General features: G+C 37.2%; 1 protein-coding gene across 1 annotated transcript in view; it reads right to left on the reverse strand.

The window, feature by feature from the left end:
- Nucleotides 1–11,386: 11,386 nt before the first annotated feature.
- The window catches only part of GLIS3 (GLIS family zinc finger 3), a 166,506-nt gene continuing 157,309 nt past the window's right edge, over nt 11,387–20,583 (reverse strand). Inside the window, exons 11-12 of the mRNA XM_088129960.1 lie at nt 17,278–17,460; nt 11,387–15,809 (exon numbers count right to left, since the gene is read on the reverse strand). Coding sequence (XP_087986086.1) covers nt 15,685–15,809; nt 17,278–17,460 — 308 coding nt within the window. The 3' untranslated portion in view covers nt 11,387–15,684. The remainder of the gene's footprint in view (nt 15,810–17,277; nt 17,461–20,583) is intronic.

A 20,583-nucleotide genomic window follows, 5' to 3' on the forward strand; every position in this document is an offset into this window, starting at 1 on the left:
CTCCCAACCCTTATGTCTGTGATTCTATGAAAAGTACTCACTAGCTAGGAACATTTCTAATTTAGCCAGCAACAGGATTTTTTTGCAAATAAACATTTGTTCCAAACACATCTTGCCAGTGGTCTTCATGAATAAAATCAGTACTGTAATTCTAAAAGTTTCTAACATGGCTAGTCAGAGCTGGCCTTTCTTCAAAATAAAAAGGTCACACTTATGAATGAAGTGCCTTCTAACAAAAGAAGGATCATTCCTTGAGATGCACTTTAAAAATTCCCAGTATTCAGCTATCCTGGCTTTACCTAGTCATCTTATGAAAACAGCATATGGTGGGCATTCACTAGGCTACTATTGAGAAAAGTACTTATTTATGCTAAAAATGCCCCATGGAAGCATACATTTAATGGGATGGATCCAACTTGGTTCATCTGCTGATGAAACTGTATCTAACAATAGGATGGGCTTCCCCCACTATTGCCTTTCTGTCCAATATCTGGTCTGGATCGTAGTGGGAATCTCTGGATCACTGTTGAAGGTGTTAGGAGCAGCTAAAAGAGAGAAGGAAACTCCTTTTACAAGAGCCCAAGTTAGTATTAAAACTGGATATAACTGTTTTTCATCTTCTGGTTCATAATGGATGGAACAGTGATTTGGATAGATTTATGACATTTCTTCTTTGGGAAGACTTGCCAATTTTACCAAGTTATCCATTTAAGAAAAACTGAGATGCCTACAAATCAGATTTTCTCATCCTGTTGCTCCCCAGTTGTGTAGAGCTACAACTTCCCAAACCCAACCAAGCCAATAACCATGCTTACTGGGAATTCTAGGAAGCAGAGTCCCAACACACATCTGAATGGGATATGGGTATAAATGAACAAGTTTCAGCTAAGACTGGTAGGGTCTGGCATTACGTATTTCACATTTAAGATTGTTCAGATTTGTTCACATTATGAGTCTGTCTTTTCTCTTTTTGGAGTGATTCAACGTGGGCTTGATTTTATATAACCTCTCTCTCCATAGGTTTCAAATATCTTCTAGAATTAATGGGGTATTACTCAACCAATTCCAGTCTGATAGTCTGTTTTTTCTTGTTGCAAAGAATGAAAAATTTCATCAGCCTAAACATTCATAAGTAGAAATTCAACAGCTCACTGTACCTTAACTGTTTATCACATTAGTTTTCATAATCCTTAGTCATTCTGTAGGCAAGACCTTGCAGGATAACCTTAGGGTGAGGTTCAATCACTGCTGGCTCGGCAGTGCTGCTCCAGTTAGGGAAAGAATTAACAAGCCAAAAATCTTGTCTTGTTTGCCATTAATAATACTGGCAGTCTGGGACATTCCTGGTAAAAGCAGATTAAAAAAAAAAAAAACCCCTATTGAGGGGTGTTATCCTAGGAACATCTAAGCTACAATGAATAACAGTTCTCTTTCTTTGTCTGATATTTTTAGCCTAGAAAGTTTTCAGAAGCTCTCAGAGTTCTTTTGGCATCCTCTGCTCAGACAGCACAGTGACACTGAATACTGGCACCCTGAACCACAGATGAAAGTTGAGGCCCCCTTAATTGTGCCATTAAAACACACACACACACACACACACACACAGAAAAAACAGAAATGGCAGTAGATGTATTTGAAAAGCTCATCTCATTTTGCTTATTTTCTGCTTCCTGTGGGATAAGAGGAAGGCTAAAACCCTCATTTCTTTTTCATGGATTAGAGAAACAAGCTCCCGGGTAACCATTGTTCTATTGTAATCTTCTGGCATACCCTGAAAATTCTTTGGGAGTGACAGAAAAAAAAATTTTTTTTTGTTGGTACGTTGTGCTATAGGATAATTCATGCAACCAAAACTTACAGTTTCTTTAAGCTGATTTTTTATTATTATTATTATTATTATTATTATTATTATTATTATTATTATTCCCTACACCATTTTCTTTTCTTTCTTTTCTAAAAGAAGAAGCTGGATATTTTAAAATAAAAACAATATTAATCTTTCGGTTTTCTTTCCTCCAACTTTTTTTCTCCTACCAAAGGTAATCACAAGAGCCCTGTGATAGAAAATGAGTGTCAGGCTGTGCAAATAACTGAGAAACAAAATCAGCCTTTAAAAGAGTTGGCAGAACTTTCTTTTTCCCAAGAACCTTGACAATGAAGGGAGATCTTAATAAACCTCAATATCACTACTATAACCTTAGCGTATCTCAGTTGTTTTCTTTCACAGGGATCCTGTGAGCTACTGAATCCACTTTGCAGGACTTCAAGATCAGAGTAAGGAATCCAAGTTCAGTTATAGGTTAGAAGTGCCTACACTGATCATGACTCAGCACTTGAGATAGGAACATCCCAGACAGAAACTCCTTGAATGCCTGATTAACTGGTGCTAAGCAATGGGCAATATGAAAAATGCTGGGAAAGAAGAAAGAGAAAAAGAAAGAGGAAGGAAGGAAGGAGGGAGGGAGGTGAGTGAGTGAGTGAGTGAGTGAGTGAGTGAGTGAGTGAGTGAGTGAGTGAGTGAGTCAGCCAGTTTGTGGAAAAAGCCAGCATTTACCTGAAGACCTCAGCTTTCAATCCTATAGCAACCATGACTGTTCGTGTTGGAGATCTTGGCCCTACAAATTAGCCTAGGCTGCTGTTCAAAGAATCTGTTTAAGTCTCTAAAGAAGTCATTGAGCCTAGTTCCCCAGAAAAGTACCTGAATGAATTTTGAAACCATCTCTCCTTATAATGAACATGGAAACAAAAAATTGACTTGCCCATTTATATGTGATCATTCCCTTTTTAGGGAGGAGTTGTCTCTGAAGTTCTTGTCAACCCAACAGTTCAAAAACTTACGTGAGTAGATAAATGGGTACTCTCACTCTGGTGGGAGGAAAAATGCTGGCGGCGCCTTGCAAAAGGATTCGGGAGCAGTTGCCGGTAGCATGGAAGCTGCGCTCACCCGAAAAAGGCGCGAAGCAACGGAAACCCCACTTCCTGTGCTCACCAGCTGGGCTCTGCTCTAGGAAGGAGGCACTGGCAAACCACTTCCGAAACACCTTGCCTTGAAAACTGCAAAGGACTCGTCCAAAAGCAGTCACTGCAGAGTCGGTAACGACTGAGTGCAGATAAAAAAATAAAAAAATAAAAAAAATGTTTCTGAAGTACTGTGGACTCTATGCCCTGAAATCCTCTCATCCTACAAGTGGAAAAAGAAAGCACTTTACATTCTCCCCGGATATGCGACCATCTTCCTTCTGTAAATAATCCTTGTTCCAGCTGTGAATCAGCCCAACCATTGCTACTGTGTTACATGCTTTGATGTTCTACGTTCCTAATGGCTTCTGGGAAGGCCATAGATGTGCTCAGTGTAATGGGTACCTCCCACACAATGCATGATCCAAATGCTATGATCAAATTGGAACTAATTTGTGAGGGGAGATCTTTTGACATTCACTCATTGCTGGAGTAAAATGCAGGGATATTCTATCCCTTACTTCTGTTCTTCCTCTAGCTGAATCCCAACACCTGTTTGACAGTTGGCGCATGAAGAGATTGCATGCAACTAAATGTGTATAAACTAAACTAAGACTTGTGCATAGAGATACTAGGTATTATTTTAGCGATGGGAATCCCCTTCCACCCCCATCACATCTGATTGCACTCTTTTATTCAGTTTCCTTTGCACGTACACATGTACCCAATTCAATTTAGCCTGGATGCCTCTTATATTGGCCATACCACTTGCTTTCTTCAAAGTATTCCCCAAATTCCTTATGGCTCCCTTCTCAAGCCAACCTCTCAAACTGAATGTCAATTGTACTAAGGATATTGGCTCCCAAACTTACCTCAACCTGCATCTTGGTGCATAAATCAAATTCAGATATCTGGCACATTCAGAGTGGTTGATTTATGCACATTCAAATCTTGATGAATTTCCCCCCTAGAATTTAGGAGGAATGAGGGCAGAGTATAACCATACTCATTCATACATTTAAATAGTAATTGTACTATTCATTTCCATGGAAAATTATCTCAGGAATAATGTCACTTCTATAAGATGGTGATGATGTCAGTGGGTTTAATGATTAGCTACTAGCTGGGAAATGCTGCCAAACCTGTTACTTGCAGCAGTGCAATAAAAGTATTTTCTATTTATGGTGACATTAGGGGACTTTAACAAGTCAAGTCAAGAAGCATGGCTATTAATAGTAAAAAAGAGCCATGAGACACGTCTTAGTTTTCAGTGAGAAATCATAATTAATAGTTGCCATTCTAGCCTTCTGTGCAATCATAGCAGCTTCACAGAGAGCCAAAGGAAAGCCTCATTTGTCCACTATTCCAGTAAGTGCGGTGGGGGTGGGGGTAGCAGGCTCAGCTGAAACATAAACTTCAACCCAGCCAAGGCCATACATGCAAACAGGTCTGAACTATTCCTCTGATGTTTTGGGTGCATGATAGTCAAGTGCAATTCTTACTTGAAGACTTAAATAGAAGTCACTATTAAGCTTTATCCTGCCTTTCTTCTCTTGGTCCTACTTCAGTCTTCAGGAGTGCGGCAAAGTCAGAGAACTGCTTAAAATCCAGAGAATAAATTCAGTTCTGTTTCCTTATGTAGGAAATTAAGCAATTCAGCAGAACACCTATAACCCTTCCTGTTTACCTACTTCACCTACTTATACAAATGGACTGTCTCATTGTCCCAGGAGTCTACCTTCCAGTTCTACATAATGTTCATAACATAGGAAGGAAGCTGCTGGATCAGAACCAAGGTCCAGCTTCTTGCTTTTCTTAATATTGGTAAGATCCTTTGGAAAGCCTATGGCTTATCTGGCCAGTGGCTTATCTAGTCCAGAATTCTCTGCCACACAGTGGCCAACCAGGCACAACAGTTTTTCTACAGCAGTGCAGGCAGTTTCTTTGGCCCAAGGTCCAATGTGGTGTTGTCAGAGGCTGCACATTAGCAAACAAATTTATATAAACACATATCCCGATCCCATCTTCTCCCTCCACTATTTTCAAGGAGAATAATCACAGTTTCTCCCTATGAAGGGATATTCTGAAATTAACTCTCTTTCTTATTTGCCTGCTACTCAGCTTCCAAAGTTGCTGTCACTGCTAATATTTTAGAAGGACCTGTTTCTATAAGTCTGAGTGATCTTAGGATCTTCTCTGTCCAAAAGTCAGCATCAGACACTCTGGCTTTTGCACTGAGATGATTCTGTGGCTGTGGGACCAAGCAGGAAGAACCCAATTCCATAAAAGGATCTAGTCCTACAGGATCCCTTCTATGGAACTTGAAAAAATTGGCTCTTCTAGAAAACTGGCATTGACAACATCAGGAAACCAAAGGAGCAAAGAAATGGGGAGAAAGCAAAGGCTGTGGTTATAAGGTCCTGGAAGTGTGTGTGTTACTCACACTTATTACAGTAGATACTGGGTCAGACTAAACCTCTGATCTGCATATCCCATTCTCATTCAGGAATTCTGAAATTTCTTGAGCTGTTTGGATGCTTTAAAAACCCAGACAAGATTTTATCCTATACTTGTATTCTTGTTTGCTGATTAATAGCCCAGTCACACGTTCATCTCCTGCAGATCAATAGTAATTATGTTACTGGGTCTTTGGTTTCTGAAGCAACACAGTTAGACATTTCTTGGACTTTGTCCAGACTGGGTAGGGCAGCCATGCTGGGGGAACAACAATTTGCTTCATTCCTGGTATTCTCAAGACATTCCACAACATTCTTTCAGAGTTTTCATATCTTTCTCCTGATGGGTAAATCACTGTTGCAGTGAGAGCAAAGGGAGAAAAAAGAATTAGATAATATCAGGAGCAGACAAGTAACTGATTATGGACATATCTGCTTTTTTGTGAGGAATAAGATATTATTTCATGTTTGAAGCATGTGCTTGTACATTAGCATCTCAAACCTTCTCTAGCATGGCATGTCTAGCATTCTACATCACTCTAAAAACAATACAGAGGCCCAGTGAAGAATGTGGCCTCTTGAGGAGGTATGTTATTGCATAATTCCTTTTCCATGCATTTTACTCCCCCATTTCTTTTCTGTCTTAGGACCATTGCTAGTTAATTTCAGTCATGGCACAAAATGGCATGCATGGAATGCCTGTTTACAATCGTGAACAATAAAAATGGAAACCCACAATAGGTCCAGTGCAGTGATGCATTTTCTGATCATCTGCATGACAAATGCTTATCAAGAGGGAACCGGTGGGGCTGGGTAGGCACAGAATGGGACCAGCAAAGCAGTGGATCGTTGCCAGTATTTGCTGCCTTATATGTAACCCCTTTCTAAAAATGAAAGTTCACCTGAAGATCTCTCACAAATTCTTGGTGGCTTATTTTACCTAAGACATCCCAGTGAATGATTAATGTTTCACTGTGCTGGGAATCCTTCCTTATTCTTTCTGCCCTTCCCCTCCTCTAGCTAATTGGCTGGTTGGATCTTACAAGTCTTGTAAGAAGAAGGCTGCTTCTGTTGAAGGCCTGACAGGTGAGGTTCAATGGCGGAAGTGGGGCCTATGCTTTTGGAGCCAGCCTCTGGCTTGGCTCCCTTGTAGTCAGGGTGGGGAACAAAAACCTGTGTCAGAGAAGATTGGGAAGGCAGAAAACATTTGACAAACACTTGGCCTTTCATCTCCATGTTCTGGAAAGCATCCTTGATTGTATAGAGGCCTATTCTGCAGTGTGTATTTCATTTAATTTTATTTCCTGTGGTGTCCTGGGAACTGGAGATCATTCATGCAGATTCAGGAGGCACAGGATCCCCAATGAGGAACACTCGGTATTCCCACAGAATTACAGGATCATTTGAGGAGAATTTTAATATTTCAGCTAGCACAGAAGCAACATATGTTTCTAATATACAGAGGTGATTCACATTGTTCTAAGGGCTTATCTATTGCCCTGTTGTCAGAATGGGCCAGTAACAATTTTTGGAGGGCAGGAATGGACAGCGTTGCTCTGTTATCTCCCTTCACCCCTCCTCCATTGCAAATGTGACCTCTAGGTATGTTTTCATGCTGTGGTATTAAAGTACCTTCTCCCACCCCCACCCCCCAGGTGTCCCTGAGTTCTTGTGCCTGTTTTGGCTGGTGCATTTTTCTTTATTACCAGTTAACCCCAGCATTTGATTGGCGACTTTCCAGAAGGATCACCTGGAATCCTATAATAGTACAATGGGTATAACACTTGCCTTGTAAATAGAAGGTTTCTTGCTCAAAACCCCACTGAGATTTTTTAAAATTATTGTTTTTCTTTTCCTGAGCATGGACTTTTTAAAAAATATCATTCCAGTGTTGCACTGTTTCATTGTTTTACCAGCCCCCTGAGGTCAAAGGGTTTCACCTCCAGCTCTCAAATAGCCCATATAAATCCAGGGAAAAGTAGTCAGCTCAGAGAAAAAAAAGTAATTAAAAAGAAAGTTTCTGCAGCATTTCAACCCAGCAACATTCTATTGACAAAGCAAGTGTGATAGGTGTTATGTGCTATTTTAGCATTCCTAGTAAAGGTAACCCTAAAAGTCATCAGAGAGCAACAGGGCAGTTAGGAAGGAATTTTTATTTTAAAGCTACTTATTATCTCTGTATGTATGTGCATGTTGAAGTTTAACTTGTATATATACACTGTATGTGTCTCTGCATCTCTATGCCTATTTCTATGTCTATGCCTACATATACATATATCTCTATCACTTAATATATACACATACAAAATTATATGCAGGTAGTCCTCATTTAGCAACTGCCTCATTTAGCAACTGTTCGCAATTACAATAGTGGTGAAAAAGTAATTTTACAACCAATCCTTGCATTTATGACCTTCGCAGGTCTATAAAGCAAAGCAAAGCTGAAGCAAGATCATAAGCACAGTCACAGTTTCACTTAGCGACTGCTTTGCTTAATGACCAAGTTGCCAATCCCAATTGTGGTTGCTAAACAAGAACTACCTTTATTGTCCAGTATATAAGACTAGCCCATGAGAAGGAAAGCAAATGGCCATTGTTTTCCTGGAACAGAGGTGGGGCAGCAGAGCAGCAGGAGAATTGTCCAATAGAAAGACAATAGTAGCCTGAAGTCTGGACTGAATACCTTGCAAGCTGTTTCCAAGCATCTCAGTACAGACAGGATCTTCTTAGGTTGGGTTGCAGTCAAGCCAGCATGAGCAAGGACAGAGGCAGTTTAAGGATGCAAAGCAGATATGCCCTAAGTCATAATAATCAGTTTGATTTCTTGAAGTTTAGTGCAGGTGAATAGGCAATATGTGGCTTTCCAGAGGTTACTGAACTACAACTCCCAAGATCCCCCACTATTGGCCAGGCTTTCTTGGAGTGTTGGGAATTGTATTTAAAATGACAAGTTGCCTACCCCTTGCTTAGTGTGTTGCATAAACTTGACCATAGACTCTTACCAGCTTTGTTTACATGACATGTGGAGCCAGGTCATTTAGAGTATTGTACAAACCAGGAAAATTAGATAAAATATTGTTCCCAAGATTATTCATTGGTTTACAACTTTGTCCTAAGTTCCTCATGTTCTCTTGATCTGAAAGAAAGTTAATTTCTTCTGTCCTCTGGCACAAAGAGGGGCAGCCAATTCCACTAAAGCAATGAAATAATTGTTTTTAAAAAATGTATTACATGTTTTAAAATCTTTTTAAAACGTGGAGTATACATTTTATCATTGAATAAATTGAGTAGCTACAAAATGGGACTTCACTTGCACCATCCTTGTTTCTTTCACAACTTGAAGCATAGTGTCAGGTTCAGATCAAGAACAACAGCGAGACAGTCCAGAACAGTTTAGCTCCTTTATTAGCTTACACCTAAAAGACAGAACCTCACCAGACTAATTCTAATCCCCAACAACAGCAACTATAACCATGATGTCCTTAGGGAGAGGCCAGTCTCCTTCTCTTGGCTTTCCCACGCTCCAACTGGGGGCTGAGGAGGTGCTTCCCCTGGAATCTCTCTCCCCGCTCCCAGCAACCTTGAAGCCCCATTCCAGAATCTTCCCCACTCATGCCCACTCACACATACAGAGATGAAAGAAGAACTGCAAAAGGTTGGCAGACCCTAGGTCTTCTACCCCATTCAGGGAAGCTCTAGACCAGGGATCCCCAAACTCTTCTGCTCATTGACCCCTTCATGAAGTTTCAAATTGTTCGACCCCCAAACGTTTATTATATGAAAATAATGTAATCAGTACTACCTTAACTACTACTACTACTACTACTAATAATAATAATAATATCGACCCCTTTGATAGTCCCGTCAACCTTTGGAGGTAAATTCTGATGACTTTGGAAAACCCTGCTCTAGACCTAACTTGAACACCACCTTTTAAAAATGACTTTAACAACACTTTGGTGCTCTGGGAATGATAAAAGGAACAACAGGTTACTCTTGATTTAAAAGAGACATACTATCATCCGATGCTCTCCATTTTTTGGATCTACCAGCATAAACCCTTCTATAAAGTTACAGAAGCATTGCTTGGCATTACATAATAACATTGCCTGAATTACATGTTTCTATTATCCATGTATTATTGAATATCTCCTTTTCATGATCTTGATGTGACACCATTCAGGTGAGATGAAAATTCATGAGTTCTATTTTGGTCATTGCACAAAGAAATCTTTAAAAAATGTTTTGAAAATTAAATATTGCCATGTTGAGATGTATTGTATCATCTCCCCTCTCATTTACACACCACTTACCCACGTATACACATAGAGTTGAAACAATGTATGAGTTATTTGCTAGTTACTTCAGTGGTATATTGGGAACATAGAAGGAACATAGAAACTTCTTTGTTACAATTCACTAAACTAGTCCATCTCTTTTGTAAATCATTAATGATGCTGACGATCTGAGAAATTTATTTTGGCTGTAAATCTATAAATGGCATGGGAAGATGTGGTAGAATGATTTCCATATCTGACTTTCAAATAGGAACTTTTAGACTGAATGGAAGATAGAGGGAAGAGATAAATTAAGAATTGTGAAAAGGGCTTGACTATGTAAAAGGTGGAAAAATAAACATTTTTGTTCCTGTAGAAATCAGTGGGGAAATTTGACATTAGCTTTTTTTAGAACTTGCTTTTTTTTAGGATGGTTGTTTTATCAGAGCAAATATTACTTTGTATTTTTTTTTGTCTTATAGAAGTATTGTGGAAATGATAATCTTAGTTTTCATATAATTGTTGATTTCTAAGGATCTTTACACTGTTTTACTTATTGCTTGTAATTTTAATTTGTATATGTTGTATATGAATTTATAAATGCAGTAAATAAATAATGGTTTAATCACTCCATTATCACGCTATATTCTCTGCATTCAGATTGTCCTGTTTAGGTTTGTCTGTGAATGGTGGTGGTCCCCCCCCCCCATTTTTTAAGCACTATGACCAGTGTATTTCAATGTTTAAAATTATCAGATAAAATGTGGTTATAGTGACAGAGATAAGGCTAAAGGAAATATTAAGGATTGGGTTTTGTTACTATCTTAAAGGGGAAGATTATGCAGACTGCAATTCAGCTACGATCCTGAAGAAAGCACAAGGATAGGATCCTCATGAGACCAACTATTTTGGTAGGCTTTGTTCATCCTTTCCCAAACATACCCTTCTTGGAAACAAGAAGGCTTACCTCTAAGCAGACGGGTCCCAGATGTATGAAGCCAAGGGCATATCCAGGCATGGCTTCAGATCCACATGAGAAACAAATGCAGGGTGTCTCATGGAGGGTTTTCTATCATGCCAAATCCCAGCTTTCTTCTGCTAAGATGATGAAGCTTTCTGCAATCTAGGAAGTTATGCCTCAGGCAAATGCTTCTTTTAGTATATTAGTTACTGTTTAAAGCATGAGCTTAGAAGAACATTCTAATAGCCCAATACTATATTCTCTCATGAAGGTCATACACAGGGCAGAACACCTCTCTCTCTATCTCTCTCTCTCTCTAATAGGTAGACAATAATCACCTGAGGAGCAGCAGCATAAAAATATACTCACATGCATGGGTGTTTGTGTGCAGAAAATCTGAACACTATAACACACCATTGTACTTTATGCATATATTTTTCCAAAGTGTCAATCACTTAAAAAGGCTTTCCTTTTTTCTCCTTTTGAGTTCTTCCTCCCCATTTGAATTTTATAGCTATTGTTAGACACTATCCTAACCCTTGCTCAAAACACTTTTAAGATATACCTCACATTTCTTTCTTTTCCCTCTTTTTCCCTTTACTGTATGTTTCTAATTATATAAATGAGCTAAATAATGATAAGTCCCTGTGATGAAATGTAATGGTCAGGTAAACTTTATTTTTAAACCAGATCTTGAAATAAGGTTTTTGAGTCAGGTTGGTGTGTTACAGGTTTTCAGTTTCATTTTATTGTGTTTATTATGTGCACAAACCCTTCATTTCACCTTTCGTATTAAAAAAAAAAGACTTCATGAAATAAGGCAAAAAATAACTTACCATTATATGAAAATTAATTGTAACCAATCACAAAACATACATATTAATAGAAAAAGTCACACTAATTCTTTTTAGGGCATATGATATACAACAAATAGATGCCAACTATAGCAAAATCAGCCAGATATACAACATGGTATAAGGAATTCAACTCTCTATAAAGGAGTGTATAAAAATATGTACAAAAATTCTAAGATTGATAGAAAACACATTTCCATACACCTTCTTCTCTTCCCAAAGTGCTTTGCATCAACATTACACAAGACACTCTACTTTGTGCACCCAAAACAATGTGTTCTGTTAACATTAAAACTCATTTCTTTGATTTTATCTGTTTTTTAAAAATACATATAAAAAGTGCTGGTTTTGCAAATTAAAAAGAAAGCAAGCTGCTATGAAATGGCACAGTTAAAACATGAGCAATAAAGATGTTTTTAAAAAGACTTGTAATAATGGTATATGACAGTACTAAAATTGTGACATTTATATTAACTCCAGTGTATAGTTCTCCCTGCTGTGGATGTAAATACTTTTGAGGAACAAATGGGCAGTCCCATCACCTGATTTAGCCCTGGAAAAGAAAGTTTGCTTATTCTCAAGCTTCCAAAGAATTGTTAATTTCTTGCAAGAGTTTAGAGAATAGCAGAAAGAATGCAACAATGGCAATTCAATCCTACAGTGTTTTTCTTCTTATCCTGTTGTTGTTTAGCTATGAATGGCTGCACAGAGAGCTGGTTCCTCTGGACTGTGTGTGGAAATTCTCATTCCTACACAGATCAAAGAAACTTATGAAGGTGCAATGGGAGTTGGTTGGTTGTGCAACATTACAGCCTATTTCTGAGCAAAGTGAATGATGTAAACTAGCATATATTAATATAGTGGTGCTTATTAGCTGCATCTTTACACAAAAATAGTTTATATCAAATCCCTTTATACAGGTAACAATACCCAACTTTCCCAAACTTAAGCTCTGCAAAATATTTGTATTATAACATGACCCTGTTTTGTTTGATGCAGTTCACCAAATAAGAGAGACCTAATTATCATTAAGACTCACTGGTTTTAGTTGTAATCAGATTTGGTTTTCATATGTATTTTGTGATATTGCTACTGAAATGTGGACATGTTAGTTTTATGCATGGAAGGCATAGGGTTTTCAGTGAAAATGAACCGCTCTTTGTAAGCATGGTGGTTTCCATAGCATGTTTAATTTTTTGCCAGAATAATGTTTGCAATAATTGGTTCTAATGAATCACAAGCAACTTAATAAAATTCTAGCAAAATTAGCTTCAGTTGCCTCGGATGGCCACAAATATGATTTTGTATATCCTTGAGCACTGAGGTGTGTGAACAACTCTTTAATTATGGTTGGTGGGTGGTCCTCCAGGAAGACCTCTGGATGGGACAAGATCACTTGGAGGCAAGAGGGGACTGGGTCTTTTGCGACTGGATGGGTTTGTTGTTTTCAGTGCCAAGGAAAAAGAAAGGACTGAGCAAGGGAGGAGGGTGGCTAGAGATGGGGGGGAAAGGCTGTCTGCCTGATACATGAACATTCATGTAAATTCGCCTGTGCTCTATTTTTCAGAAAAAAAGAGTTCTTAAAGAAAGTAAGTCCTATTTTCAGTGGCATTTAATGCAAGTAAAGGTTTCTTTTTTTTTCCCAATAAAAGGAAAAAGCTCCTGGCTTTTCTTAGCAGGTGAACTATTACTGTTAAGTTACCAAGAATAATATTTGGGGACTATAGAGCATTTCCCAAAAATTAAAACCAAGACATAATAAAATCTGAGAACACTGTCTTCATTTTTAAATTGTAAAGCCTAAATCTAAAGATTCATCTATGCAGTAGAATTTTATTTATATGCTCATTTAGGACATTTTCAATCCATTCCATATGTGAGCTGCTGCAAGGATCTACAGGCACTTTCTCATTAAATAAATGGCTGATATGCCCAGTTTTGAGCATGAAACTGACCAGTTTTGAGCATGAAACTGACCAAACTCAGGGAGGCAGTGAAGGACAGGAAGGCCTGGCGCAATATGGTTCATGGGGTCACGAAGAGTCGGACACGACTTAACGACTAAACAACAACAACAACATGCCCAGTTTGGATAGATCTGATTATGTAGGAATGAGGAGAGGGGAGCCTGAACTCCAGACTCCAAACAGAAGGTTCTGGCACTGTCAAATTAATGATTTTATAGAAATGTTCCATCTTCTTCACCACTGGATACAGAATCTTTTTATCCTGCAGAGGATGATGATAAAGTGCAATCAGAATCTGATTCAGCAAGAGGATCCCCACACAGATTTCTCTTGCAGGAATGGGGTAAACATGCTTTGCTTTTATATTAGTAGTGAATATTTTAAAATGTGGCTAAACTACACCCATAAATTCACAAACAGCCTTAATGAATTTAAATATTATTTAGTATCAGGATTTTGGAAGCCTGATTTATGATTTTAGAAACTTTTTACTTATTCTTTCTATAGTTTATGTACAGTAATTCCTTTGGCTGACATTTTCACATTTTTTTTCCTTTAGCGATAACAGGTTATTACCAAGGAGCATGCACACAGAGAAATTCCTCAAATGATTTGGCCACAATATAACTAAACTAGCCACAGGTAAACACTGGATAAAGAAGACTGCTGTTTGAATTATATAACTCTGTATCCATGACAAAGACCATGCCTTGAAAGGCAAATCCATTTTTCCCAAACATATTTATAATCATACAAATAACAGGAAAAAAGCTTTTGCAATGGAGTTAATACCTGATATGGCAATTGTTTTCAGCAAAAAGAGGACAGAAAATAGAAAAAACATCAGATTTATATACTAGCATACCATTAAGGTATGTGCAATATTAATGTGGGAAAAAGAAACTTTTCTAGCATTATCTCATAAAATATATGATGAACAAAGTACAAAAATGTCTCATAGAAGTACAAAATTTCTGGATGTAATTAAGTGTGACATCAAAGATCTGAAATCACATGCTAGATTGATATGTTTTAGATCAGAAGTTCAAAGTTGGGAGAGAGTATTTAATTCTTCTCCTCTTCTTCAGTGGAAATCCTCAGTTCCCCCCAATCTCTGCTCCTGTATTTTGTCCTCCACTTGGCTATTACAATTAGGATGGCAAATAGGAAAGAGAAACCCAGTTTCAGTGGGAGGAATGATAAAAATGGGGAAATTGGCCTTCTCCCAGCAACTCAGCACTGATTCAGATCACTGCCCCACCCATCTGCACCTAGCCCTTAAAAACATGACAATGGGAGGTCTCCCACTTTATGGGCAATTTGTCCCCATAACCCAGGAGAAGCGTAGATGGAAATGCTGAAGCCCAGTTTTCTGGTACTGCATGGAAGGTACTCCTATCTTCCTCACACAAGCATCAAACATAGTGAAAGTTACTGGAAATGGCATTATTTGCTAGCATTAGTGGAGAATATCTATTCTAAGTCTTTGTATATCTGTGTTTTAAAACTTTGTATATCTGTGTTTTAAAAAACAGATATTTGTATATCTGCGTTTTAAAACTTTCTACAGAGAATTCTATACATGAAATATAAACATTAATTAAATTATAAAGCATAATTGAATATCCAGTAGAATAAATTCTCTTCAAGTGAGCACTGCTAAGAAATCACCAACACATCTCTTTAAGCTAACAGTTAATACTGGATGCTGAAAAGAAACTCAAATTGTACTATTATCACCAGCAGCTGATATCACAGCATATCACCAAAAAAAAAGAAAAAATCCCTTTTCACCCTCCATCCTGTGACATTCTGTGCTTAGATTTCAAAGCACTGCAAGACAAGCTTTTTATTCTAGAAATCTGCTTTTGTGAGAGATTTATTGTTGTTGACAATTTTTAGAATTCCTACAAGAGAGTTTTAAAAACTTAAAATTCCAACAATTCATTAAAAAATATACCAAGCAGTAGAGTAATTCATTCTCTTTTAGAAGTTGTTTTGCAATAGAAAAGGTCAAATTAAAGAGCAATTGCTCTCATTTTAACTAACATCTTGCAACACCTTATATTAGCTGCAGCTGTGAAGTTGGGTTCTTTCTGGTAATGTTTTATTTCTTCAGCAAGTAGTTTCAGAGCTGTGCTGACCAACAGAAGATGATCTATAGTAGACTGAATGGTTGGAATGATACACAAGGTTGTGGTCTGCCCTTCCTCAGCCTTCTGTATAAACTGAAGAAAGTTGACTAGGGCACCGATCGACAGCATTTATATGGAGGAAACTTGGGTCCTCAATCCCATTGCACAATGAATCACCAAAGGCTGATGGAAAATCATAAACTGGAGAAAAATGAAGACATTTAGAACATCAGTCAGACTTGAAGAATTTGGAGTGATTTTACACAGAAAAAAATGCAGCTTAGCATGTATTACATGCAAATGTGGGATTCCTTAGGCATATTTGGAGATATAATGTGTGTTAGGAGAGGAAAGGGGCGTTAAAAGAGGAAACACTATGTCAGAACTGAGAACGCTGAAGGAGGAAAAATGTTTTGTCGGCAGTTTGGAACAGCGATGGGATAGTCAGGGAATGGATTAAGCATTCTGTTCCTGTTTCTCTGCTCTAAGCTTCAACTTGAAACTATTCCCCATCCATACATCAGCCATCAAGCTATTATTATAGTTTGGAACTGATGTTTAGTTTTTTCTAAACCTGCTGCTTCTCTGTTTAACAAATTTGAAATCTATTGTCAAATGTTATAATTTCCTGATATTTCCCTCTGAGCCTGTGAAAGTCTTGACAATACTAGTAAATGTTGTTATTAAAGTTAATACATATATGTTTAATCACTAATAGATCGAACCATGAAGAGATCATTACAAGTGACAGTGATAGCGAGTGACTCTAGAATGGCTATGATTTCAGAATACTCTGCCCTGAACTTATTGTGTGGTCTTAAGAAAGCTACTCTCTGTCACCCTCAATTCATGCATCCATAGTAGTAAGGATAAAACCAAATTATCTTACAGAGGTAAGATGTAAGAATAAACATTAGAAGTAAAGTATTAAATGTAAATACAGAATCAATGTATTTAGTTATTAATAGCATTTATCAAGTAACTTTTTCTATTGGTTCCCATAGATTTCCCTTCTACTTGATGTTTGAGTGATAGTGACTGTGTCAATTCATAAACATTATATATTTGGGACCAATCTTAAAATATGGAGGCTGAGTTCAAAAAAAGTGGTCTGTCTTTAGTCTGTTGGATGCCTTGTTAAAAAACAGAAAAGAGGGTACTGGCTGTTGTAATGTGATGAAAGTGCAAATAGAAATTCTTATCTAATTTCTTTTTTTTAACATAATGTTTACAGTTAACAGAAGAACCTGGTTTAAAGCCTGTAAGGCTGCAAGCATCTTGAGGGCCATTTTGCAAGTCATAAAGTTCCATAGTTGATACATAGTTATCATATGAAATAATATAATTTTCAGTATAGACTCTGATCTCTTTAGTGCATGGAATTATTTTCGAGATGTAAGTGATAATATATGAATATGGAAATAAAGCAATATTCTACAAGATAAAGTAATGTGTGAAATGATTTTGTTCTCAGCTAAGATTGAATCATGCCTCTGGTGATGAGGGTTCTGCAGCTGGGTATATCTTGTTACGACCTGAGTTTCAAATTGGAAAAGACAAAACGAAACATAGTTTGAACACACGTCTCTAGGAAATGCTTATGAAACCACTAATGTTTAAGAGAAGATGTATTTGTTTTAAATAATAGAATCACAATACATTGTTTTACCTGTAATACCAGAATGTGCTGAAAATGTTTTATGGAAAACATCAAAACCTGCCTGACCCATAGATGTGGGTACAAGACAGTCTTCAAAAGGAGGGACCATATTACAAGTTCCAATGTGCTGTATATTTCTCTGATTGTCAGTATAATGAGGGGAACAGAAAGTTTGTAGTTGTCCATAAACACCTAAAAAAGAAGGCAACAGAGATGGTTAAATCATATACTTCCATTTAAACCAATTTATTCATTTGAGTTTAGATTTTCTAGTAAACTGTTTCTACTACTTTTCAATCTTTGCTAAAATTGCTATGTGCCATCATAACAATTATCCTATTTTCATGAGAATTCTCCATAAAAATAAATCATATTCATTTTACAACTTGTTTAATCTTAGAAACTTAATCTTTTCCTTATTATCATTTGGCTAGTGATAAAAAATGGCATACTATATGGAAAGCACTAGAGACACACTGAAATAAAGCTAAGAATGACAAGCAAACCTGAAAAGCAAATCATGTTACCTAGTCCCGGGCATTTCTATTGCAATCATAAATCCCTTAAATTTTCTGGTGTGGCAAAAGTGATCCAGTGAAGCTAAAGAGTGGGGTATTTAGGAGACATGAAGTATTTCTTTACCTAATACCTGGTTGATCTACGAAATGTGCTGTTGCAAGATGCAGGTATGGCCTTCAACACAGATATCTTATAAGTAGATTGGACAAGCACATCTACAATTACTACTAATGGCTCTGTATTTCCTCCATTACTAAAGGCAGTACACTTTTGGTATACATTGACTATAGAACATCCAGAGAAGGTACCATTGAGTTTGTCTCATTCTTTTGGGCTCCCCATTAAAATTTGACCCCTGTGAGAAAGAATGCTAAAGCTGCTTTCGCGGATTCAGCACAGCTTATTTTATGTTCTTCTAATTCCAACACTTATGTGAAATAAAATAATACTAATTGATTGTGTTGCAGTCAATTATCCAAACTGACAGAAAAAGACAAATTAGCACAAGGTTATACTTTGGTGATAATACTGAATACTGAAAATACCGCTGAGCAAAAAGAATATATGTAGTGTTATTCTTAATAACTGTTCTTAAGAACATGAATAAAATACAACTTTAGGGTGTGCGTGTGTGTGTATTAAAATCCTAAAAATATGACTATAATATTTATAAACTTAAATATACTTGGAAAATAGCAGTTCAGAAATAATGGCTAAATAACTATTATTACACATTCATAATTTACATTAATGTTTGGGGGGCTGAAGGCATTAATTGCTTATTTTAAAAAAAAAACTTTGTAAATAACTTTGTAAATAAGTTTTACTGCTAGATCATTTGGGATTCAAATAGAATATTGTGAAAAGGACTAATTAGGGGATAAGTGTAACCCATTCTCAGCTTAGCTTTCCTGAGCATGGTCAGCTGTCTTCAGGCACCACTGTGACTCAACTGTAGTTGACAGCCACAGTGTGGCTACTATTGGTTGGGACAGTATAGTAAACTCTCAGTTTAATAGACTTTTGTTTAGTGGACTTTGGATATCATGGAAAAAAAATCTGGATATGATCATTGCTTGGAAAAGGAGAAGAGTTATGGACTTGATTTCCCAAGCCAGCCCCTTCCTCTAAAAGCCACCTTGCGCACTGGCTGGCCTCCTTTTTCATGCCTGCCTGATAATAGACAGATTTTATTATCTTGATATCTTCCCTCAAATAATCTATTGCTTGGAAATGTCAATAAACAACAAAGTCTAGCCAGAGAAGAGGTTAAAGTGAATGAAAGTGAATGATAGCATGAAGGGTCAGAATGTAGCAACTAGTTAAGATAAGCATCAAATAAGAATAGTGTATGAGCTAAGGCCTATTCTGTTATGTCACAGCAATCTTCTGAGGATAACATAATTTCTGCATCTTTTGGAATTAATGACCCTCTAATACTGAATTAAACTTCCAGCGGGTTCCCATTTGCTTTTTTAAAATGGGAAGATACCTTTAAAAGTCACCTCTTGATAATGCTTATTCCACATATCCCGACTAAGAAATCAATGTTTTCTTCTATTGTATTTCCCTTATTTAATGAACTGACATCATTACTGGTAAGATAGAAGTTAATTAATTATGTACCATTAATTATTTACCCACTTTACAAGGCAAATCCCAGCTGCAAGCATAAGTGATGCTACAAATAAACTCTATGTCACAAAAGTCAAAACCTTTTATTTAAAGAAACCTTTAAATTTATAGGTGAAAAAATAGGCTTCCTTTTTTCCAAGTGCTACACCCAAAGATCAATGATTTTCAGATTGAAAAGAAACATAAATGTATTGTGTGTGTGTGTATGTATGTGTGTGAGAGAAAGTATCATACAGTCAGGTAATGCAATACTAGCTGAGTGCAAAAAGTGTATCTGGTTCCTATTTATATAATGGAGATGTATATAATCTCTTCTATGAATATTCATTCTCCAACATTACTTGGAGACTGCATATTGATGGACAGTGCTTTAAAGTTTTTATCTGCTGACCATTCATGTATATTTTCAGTATCTATATTTGAAAGAACACATCAATATTCTAATCAACTTATACTGCCTCTCATATGACATTACTGGATCTAGTGGGCTCATGATACAATTCCTTCTGTACAAAAATGTCATTTAATCTTTAAGGATGTTGTTAAGAGGAAGAATTGTGGGGCAGGAATGAACTTGCTTTGTTCTTTTGTCAGTAACAAAATAGTCAAGGTTTGAATGAACTCAGGCAGAGTAACAGCGAGCAATTTTATTTAAGCTTATTACTAAGCTATCTTCTACTACAGAGCACACCTTGGGTACTTTGTACTGAAAAGTCTTGCACAGATAAACGAACAAACAAAAATATTTAAAAATAGCCTGGAACAATCAGTAGTCAAGTTTCTGTTTACCAGGCTGCATTGTAAATTTTAGGTACATCTTGATCCAAGAAGAATGTGCATGTAAAGTGTCCTTTCAACACACTTACGCTTTACAAAAAGATTGTACAAGCAAATATCATCCCTAGCAAGCCAGAGAAAATCCTTACATAAATGCCATCACGTGCCATGCTGTATCAAGCGAGTAAGACCTAGGGTGAGAAACAGAGATTATTCCAGTTGGGAAATAGTTGGCCTTTGGTGCAACGGAACAGAAGGGAAGCAGCAAAGAAGAGCTCTGCTGACCTTTGCAAATGCTGCTCCCTTCTCTTGACTCCCACAATTGTGAACATGACCTCATTACTAGAGCTGCAATATCTCCTGAACTGTCCCACTTTGGGTTCT

This window comes from Python bivittatus, unplaced genomic scaffold (genome assembly GCF_059951505.1).
Source record: "Python bivittatus isolate LINGU-HERP-01145 unplaced genomic scaffold, Pbiv_v1 ctg000850_np1212, whole genome shotgun sequence".
Classification (NCBI taxonomy): domain Eukaryota; kingdom Metazoa; phylum Chordata; class Lepidosauria; order Squamata; family Pythonidae; genus Python; species Python bivittatus.